This window comes from Macrosteles quadrilineatus, unplaced genomic scaffold (assembly GCF_028750875.1).
Source record: "Macrosteles quadrilineatus isolate MER2022 unplaced genomic scaffold, UCM_ALF_1.0 Scaffold_21__1_contigs__length_2333173, whole genome shotgun sequence".
NCBI lineage: Eukaryota > Metazoa > Arthropoda > Insecta > Hemiptera > Cicadellidae > Macrosteles > Macrosteles quadrilineatus.
This window is the reverse complement of record NW_026542614.1, coordinates 2,043,219-2,051,780: the sequence shown is the minus strand read 5'-3', so window position 1 is coordinate 2,051,780 and position 8,562 is coordinate 2,043,219. Positions and strand designations below refer to the sequence as shown.

The 8,562-nt window shown below is 33.9% G+C and overlaps 1 protein-coding gene across 2 annotated transcripts; it reads left to right on the top strand.

Annotated features, from left to right (window-relative positions):
- Positions 1–580: 580 nt before the first annotated feature.
- LOC129005476 (uncharacterized) lies at positions 581–5,456 on the top strand. 2 transcript variants are annotated; one of them, XM_054434372.1, is made up of 2 exons: positions 581–703; positions 3,128–5,455. In XM_054434372.1, the coding sequence occupies exon 2, from the start codon at positions 3,134–3,136 to the stop codon at positions 4,361–4,363; it is 1,230 nt and encodes a 409-aa protein (XP_054290347.1). In that variant the 5' UTR covers positions 581–703; positions 3,128–3,133; the 3' UTR covers positions 4,364–5,455. The 2 variants fall into 2 exon arrangements, with proteins under 2 accessions (XP_054290347.1, XP_054290348.1); XM_054434373.1 differs by having other exon boundaries at positions 642–703; positions 3,134–5,456.
- Positions 5,457–8,562: the final 3,106 nt, after the last annotated feature.

The following is an 8,562-nucleotide window of genomic DNA, read 5'->3' as shown; positions in this document are numbered from 1 at the left end:
CTACATACCAGTGAATATTTTCTCAGCATACTACAAAATATTTGTCAGTTCATTCTACACTCAACCATTGTGTTGAGAAGAACGTGTGCAAATGTGCATTATACACAAATATATAAGTACAAGTTTCCCAAGTATCAGTGTGATTTGAACATTTTACAGCCTTTTATTTCTGACAGAAAATTTAATTTTAAACTTATTTGCTTTTTAAAAATGGTAATACTTAAGCAACTTTGTGTCTATAATAACAAAACAAACCCCATTGGGTTTATGAAAAAAAAATCTTAAATTAAATTTAAGTCTCAGTTTTGATTTGATAGCACAGATAAATTTTCTTTCCAGGAAAAATTTTACTACCATAAATACAATTTAGACCCTTCTAATATTTACCCAAGTCAAGGTACCACCTAGAATAATAACAATGACAGGTAAATCATATGAAATTCCTTACGACTTAAACCTTGAGTGACAAGTGTGACAGCAGAAGAGATATTTTAGTTTTACATCCCAACTTATTATGGTATCCAACCAGGAAACACACTTGGCTCTGTTGAATGGAAGTGGTAAACTGCTTGGTGGAACCACTCCCCACACTCATGATTGTGTTTGAAGGTTAGCCAAAAGTGGTCTCAAGTGATGTCATATTGCCTTGAGTCAGTGCAGTGACAACAACTAACACTTGGGCTGTTGATACATTGACACAAAGGTAAATTAGTAGGCATTTTTAAATATCTCATATATTACACAAATAATAAGCATGATTCTTGATTCATTCTTTGGTTCCCATCAGCTTAAAAAAAATATGTAGCATTTACAAAATATAACCAAAAGTGTAATTCATTTAAACAGAAGCCAATTTTATGAGTTAGACTGTTAACTTATTTAAAAAGCCGATACAATTTCAAAGAAAATTTTAATGTATTAAACAAAATATTGTTCTCAACTCTCAATATGAAATGTCTTTTGTCCATCTTTTAGCTAAGATTGTGCAGAATTGTCTACATTTTTAAAATAAATACTTTCTATTAAACAAATGTTTTGAAGGTCTGGGAAAACTATAAATAATACAATTAAATAAATAATAAGGTGTCATGATAGATTGACTATGAAAATGTAATTATTCCACCGATCGACAGGATTGATGTATTTTAAAAGATATTTAATAAATATTAATGTCAACTTGATCTCAACAAAAATCGTTGTCTCAATGTTATTCACAAAATGATGTGACTGGAATATGACTGTTTACTAAGACTCTGTTACATTGTACCAACATTGACAAGATTTATCTAAAGATGAAAGAAAGTGACGTTTAAGATCAGGGATCTCCAACCTATGACCCGTAGGCCACATCCGGCCCAAACGGATTTTTTCCGAACCGACAAAAAATGAAATAATATAGTCTTCTAAAAAATAATATTCTTTAGAGTGAAGACCGATGATTTTCTCTCGCGGTGGTGGCAACACCTGTGGACATATTTTGCACTCTCAGCGATACCGTTATCGCCTCCCGCAGTTACGATTTCATAAGAAATCAAGAGAACCAATTTTACGGTGTTGATTGGAGGTTCAGCCATATACTACTACTGGCAATTATTCCACAATTAAGGTAGGGTACAGTTAATGGGATTTTTACCATAAAATTTAACGTATTATATACGGATTCCAGTTTGGACAACCTGTTAAAATTTGGTTTGATTACACGTCCCTCGCTTGCCTTTTTTTCTCGATAAACAAAAAATTTGCTGCATATAACTTTCTGCAATGATTGCTGGTATGCCAAGTAAACAAAGATCAATACGGTCAACAAGAGATGCTTAGCCATTTTTAAGTTTCAAAACTAAACTTGATTATTGAGCTTTAATTTAACTAGCTGCAACAGGGTGGGAATATAGAAAAGAATAATGTGTGTTTAAATATACTGTTAAACACAGTTATAAACCACAGATTACAGGCAAAGCTCAATTGAACTTATTGCTTATTTTAATGAAAATCTCTTTTATATTTCCTTTCAACAATGTGGCAGAATCAAAGCGGTATGTAGGCCCAAGGCTACACTAAATAAACGTGTTGTCTTTGGTAGGCCTCATCCCCAACCGCCTTCGTTATTTCAATTAACTATTATAACCTTATTGTAATGCAACCATCTATAATGAGGATCAAAGATTTAACTCAAGAAAAAGTAAACAAAACAATTATAAACGGCAAAAAATGTAACAGCTGATTTTTTTGAGAAATTTCTCATATAGAGCTTTCATTTGGCTTACGATTTCTCAAATTTGTGATCCTTATCAGCTTCATAGTTAGATAGCCATGGCTATAAACTCAGATGGTCTCAAGTACAAACATATCACTCCTCCACATCCGTATTTGATTCAAACTTGGATTGATAAACTCCTGGCTGAAGACACTGCCACTTTTCTATGGCTTTATGCCCTTAAAGCTGGGTTTTTCTAGACGCAGAAGAGGAGCGCGGAGAGCGGAGGGCGGAGAGCAGAAAAGCGATTAACATGGGATTCTGCTCCGCTTTTAGGCAAACAGTAACATTAAATTATCTAAGACAAGGGGAGTCCGCTCTCTGCGTTCCTCTCTTTGCGCTCCACTTCCGCGCCAAGGAAAACCCGGCTTAAGATGAAAATCCCCATTGAGTATTACTACTACACTACTGTCATAAATAAAACAAACTCTCTTAGTAGATTTCTCATCCTTATGAAACAGCTGAAGACAATTTTATCGTTAGTTCTGTACGGTGTACTGTAGAGGTCGTGTTTTGTTTACAATTTGTTTCTTGTTATTTCAGTAATTTAAAACCTTTGTTTAGCCAAATAATACAATCTAATCACAAACAGTAGCCCGTCCCGTAGTTATATAACCAAACAGTAAAGCACAAATCAAGAAATTAACCCTAAAATACTAGAAACAAAATTTGGTTGACACTAGCGCCCAGTGTCACCGTACAACTAGACGCTCAAAGACACGAAAAACAAGCTTAAAAATATACAATGGGATGAAAAGTCTATTGTGTTGGTTAGTCTATGCTACTGTCTACTGGTGGTACTAGGAGTATTTTATTTATAAATATAGCCTACCTAAAGCATTACAGAGTTAAAACCTTGAAATTCCTTTTTAGGTACAGATGGAGTCGTCACTTCCCGAATGGGTGACAAAAGAATTTTTTGAGCAGAGTCTCCGTAAAGAAGAAAACAACAACAACATTGTGGTAACAAACTTGACCACTTCATCAGCTGTTCCTCCTGGCAACAACTACGGGAGCTTCATCATCAGAGTTGAGCTGGAGTGGAGAGTGGGCCAAGATGATTCTGTGGTGAAGACTTCAAGATTCATTGTCAAAAATGAACTTACTGAAGGGCCGATGAAAGAATTGTCAACAGAATTTAATCTGTTGGAACCTTCATTTTACTATAACTTTATACCAAAAGCAAAAGCGTTCTGTGATGTTAATTTTGCCGCCAAAAGCTTCTTTTCTCCAAAATCAACTGTGACAATACTTGAAGACTTGAAAGAAAAAGGATTTGTTATGGCTGATAGAACAAAGCTGTTAGACTTTGACCACTGCCGCCTCTATATGCTTGCAGCGGCTTCATTTCACTCGGTGTCTGTTGCAGTTTTCAAAAAGCATCCTGAATTATTGCAGCCTATTAAAAAGGAAATAATGTTCTCGAATGATTCAAAGGTACGAGACCTGTTTGTATCCATGATTAATGGTGGGATGAAGAGGTTTATCCAAGAAATAGAGAAATTGGTTACGATAAAGGAATTTCTCGACACAGTAAAAGACATTACACCGCATCTATGGGATATTCTGGTTGAAACACACAAACCAAGTGGAGATGTAATTAAGACTATCAAACAAGGAGATCCATGGATAACCAACATGATGTTTAGGTACGACAAGAACGACACGGTGTGCGACATCAAGATCATTGACTTCCAGGGGACATCATATGGGTCGCCCATATCTGATTTGACGATGTTCCTTTGGTCTAGTGCAAATTTTGATGTGAAGAGAAACAGATTGGACGATTTGTACAGAATATATCTTGACAGTTTTAACGAAAATCTAAAGCAATTCGACTGTGATGAAAGACTAACATATGACCAGATGATGGCAGAGGTGAGAAGTTTTAGTCCATTGGCTCTGTATATCTCTAGTTCTTTGCTACCTGGTCTTGTACACCCAGATCCGATGGACTTTTCTTGTTTCTTCTCTGATGATAAGGAATCAGTTGACAAATTCTACGGAAAATATTACAATGATGAATATTGTGCAAAGTTCCTTCCAAAAGTGTTGGAGTCTTTGGAAATCAACGGAATTCTCAACAACCTAGTCATTTACAGAAAGTAGAGGAGGTTATCATTTACATTTTAATATTTTTTAACATCAAATTTAAAATGAAATTTTTTTCAAAAACCAAAATGACTTTTTATCAAATTAAATAAAAGGCAGTAAAAGTTAAAATATTTTTTACTGTAGCTGGTAGATTTATACCTCAGTGTCCGTTAAATGTGTAATATTAGATTTTTTAATACTGTATTATTACTTTAGCCTGACACAGGTAGGATAAAAAATTTATAAACGGTCTGCTTCCATACTTTTTTAATCCTCAAGTTGTTATTTGATAATTTTTAAATTACACTTAAAATACTCCATCAAAATATAAATTGGTTGTCCACAGAGAGGTAGCTGTTTGGATTTAATATACTGTATACCAAATGCACCAAACAAGCAAGCAAACTTTAAAGTCTAAATGTACAAAAAACATGTAAGAAATAATCAACAGTGATTGTGCAGCTATTGAGTTTTGACAATTGCAGTATTTTGAGATGACCTTGAGATAAGATAAACAAAAGACTGACAGATAGTTATAGTGCATAGCCTTCCTCCTTCCATTACTCAGTCCATTATGGTACTCGAAGGTCACTAAAACTTGTCCACAATTGTACACCAACTCTGTTAAAATCCATGACTTGCACTAGCCTATCTCAGTTGCTAACTCATTGAGTGTTTGAAACACTAAAAACAGATAATAGTAAACAAGAGATAACAGAAACTAACCGTTTAAACAAACTTTCCTCTTCAAACAATTCATTTCTTGTGTAATTCACACAATAACTTTACTCCATAATATTTCATCCATATATAAATCCCAAAGTACTCATGAACTTTTGAGAAAACTGAAAGTCACACCCCTAATATTCGTCATGACGAGAACCCTTGCGCAAAACTATCCATTATTTCATAAAGGGCAATTAAGGTTGTAATTCCTTTCTAAAGGGAACTTTCCATATACCTAATGTTAAAAATACCTCAGCTGTACTTGTTTGTTATTCTTTCAATTTATTACCTTATTAAAATCAGGTTTGATTATTTGTTTGTACAGGGTGGCGCAGATGGATCGGGCGGTTTTAAAATACTTGTCAAACTGTCAATTTTATAGGTATTGGATTGAAATAAAGTGCAAAACGTGTAGTTACAATGGAAGTTTATTGACAAAAAAATAGTTAACTTAGTTTTTAAAAATTACATCCATCAAATGCCTTCCTTCTCGAGCGACGCATTCTTGGAGTCGGTCCTTGAGGTTCCGCATTGACGCTCAAGCACATCACCAGGAATTGATATGATTTCGCTGTGAATTGCAGCCTTCAACTCCTGAAGCAAGGGTCTACATGAACAAACCCCGGACCATTCAGGAGTTGCAGGCTGCAATTCACAACGAAATCATATCAATTCCTGGTGATGTGCTTGAGCGTCAATGCGGAACCTCAAGGACCGACTCCAAGAATGCGTCGCTCGAGAAGCAAGGCATTTGATGGATGTATTTTTTTAAAACTAAGTTAACTAATTTTTTGTCAATAAACTTCCATTGTAACTACACGTGTTGCACTTAATTTCAATCCAATACCTTTAAAATTGACGGTTTGACAAGTATTTTAAAACCACCCGATCCATCTGCGCCACCCTGTATTACTGTATTCTGTTTTGTTTATTTCAGCTTAACTTAATTAATCAATAGTTTTTGTAATATATGTGCCTTATAACTTGTTCTCAAGTAGTTGCTCTATGGGCTGTGCTCCCTACCACTAATCGTAAGAATAAAGTTCTTCTATGTTCAAACATCAACATGCAAGCATCTAATTGTTTCAGCCTTTGTCTATACAATGTTAATGTCTATTAAGTATAAAGTAAAGATGGTTTCAAGTGTCAATGTCAACAATAGTTAACACATGGGTAACAGCTAGTTTTATTTAAATCCGCTTAGGTAATTAGTTGAGCGGAGCAAATCGAAGCTCTTTGGGATCGCCTTCAATGCAAACTTTCTAACACTATCACTCAATAGCTCAATCATCTCAATAGCGGATGAACTTATTTTAGCCAAACTTACAAAGGTTGTTTCAACAAATGTTTGGAAGGTTTAAACGCTGTATGTTTTGGGGTGTTAAAACTTAGAAAAAATACCTTATAATTAGGCATGGTGAAAACTATTTGTGTAATTCTCTCAAAGCAAGCAAGTCTTTAAAAGATTACATCTGCTAATCATGAGCTAACGAACCTAAAAGGCTTGATGAGTTTAAAACAACTCTAATGGATACAACCATAGATGAAGTGCTTCATCTATGATACGACACTACAACAGAGCGTTCTCCGTCCCTTGGTAAAGAACCAAATCAAAACTTATATAAACAGTTTCCTGTCAGTAAGAACATTCGACACAAAATAACTATTCATTGAAATCTGAAGAAAAGAAAATATAAGAGTAAAGACGTGATGTTTGTAGATGGAAATCTTAAACATACATAGAATGTTTGGTATGTATATCAAATGAAGGCTTTGTCGTAAATAAACAAATATTAAAGCTAAAGAATCCATACGGTACCGGTACTTACTTTTGAGTGTTCTTCGTTTGACTTCTTTAAAGTGAATAATCTGATTTAATACCTGGGGTTACCATTTATCGTAGAAAGCGCAGACTATAAGTATACTTGGTTGTCATAGATGAAGTAAAAACAAAACACTTGGATTTGAGAAATAAATATCCGTTTGTTTTGATTAATTTAATTCACATGTTTCAGCTGATCGAATAAGGTAAATAAACATTTCCAGTTTAAATAACTTGTAGAGTGATATAATAAATTGTTTTTACGAAAAACTACTGAAAATGAGTGATTTGTATACTTTTCTAGCAAGTGGGTAAAAAAAGCTTTAAAATGACATCTCATTTGTGAAAATTGGTGAAGAATTGAGGTAGTTATGGTCCACTAACAGAGAAAAGCACTTTAGAAATTATAATATATACTAGCTGTTGTACCCGAGCTTTGCAACGGGAAGAGGACACAAAATAGAAACGTTTTAATCTTTACATCTCTGTTGCATATAATAGTTACACATCCGCCAACGCTTTTAGAAAAAAAAATCAACTTTATCGCCTTAATAGAAACGTTTGAGTTATGACTTTTAAATCTGGTAAGTAGTGGATACCACCATTTTGGTTTTAATTTTTAATCTTGTGTAGGCTGATATGAGAAAAACTGACCAAATATTCGAATAAAACTTTCACGTACATGATTTACCTTAATCTCCCTTAATTGCATATCTTTTTATCCATCTTCAGTTTCTTCACTCACAATAAATCATTAGCAAAACTAAGTCAGCTGTTATAAACTTTGGAAATATTCTTATCTTCAAGAAGAACTGGTAATATTTGAATCTATAATATTAAAACGAAACAGCTGATCGCGATTTATCATCAAGATTTATCATCAAGCCAGTAAGCAATATTGGTGTATTGAATTGACATATATTTGGATTACTCATTTGCCAGTCAATTCTGAAGTGTACTGTATACTATATAATACCCCCGCCGCAGCAAACCTGCAGACTAAGCGAATTTCCATTTGCCTGATTGGATTTTCACTAAAATGTCTCCTTAAAAATATCACATTTATTTCCTATTTAAATAACATTAGTTTAATGAGTACTTAGGTTTGCTACAACAGGGAGGGTAAAAAGGTGTTATTTGTAAAATGTTAGTAGTTTAGTATGAAATGAATGCATTTTCCAAATTTGATCAAAATATGATCATAAACAAGCAAACTACAACAGTTTACTTATTCTCCATAAGAATAACATGGGAGTTTTAAATTTAGTTTTTTGGAATTTTCTTCGTAACCATTAGGCACATAATAACGCTTCAATATAGTAAATTATTTTTTTTAAGCTCTACAAAATGGTTTGGAAAGAAAATGCTAAATATTAAGTTTATAGGGCAAAAAATGGGAAAACCAATTTTTGCCCCATAAAACCCTGTTCCCATAGTCCGATCATGCTGGTTCGCGAACTCGTTCTAATAAACGTAGGTTTACACGTTTGTACCAAATTTCATCAAAATCGGATGATTTTTGCTTGAGTTATCATGCTAACGGACACTAATATAAATATATACATATAAATTTAAATGGATGGTGTTTTTTTTCTCTAGGGACCTCAAAACGAAAAAGTAAATCGGTCCCGGGTCCAGGTCTTACCATTTCCCTATATGGGAAATT

Excerpts from the sequence above, each read along its gene's own strand:
- LOC129005476 (XM_054434373.1), top strand. The coding sequence starts at position 3,134 with ATGGAGTCGTCACTTCCCGAATGGGTGACAAAAGAATTTTTTGAGCAG.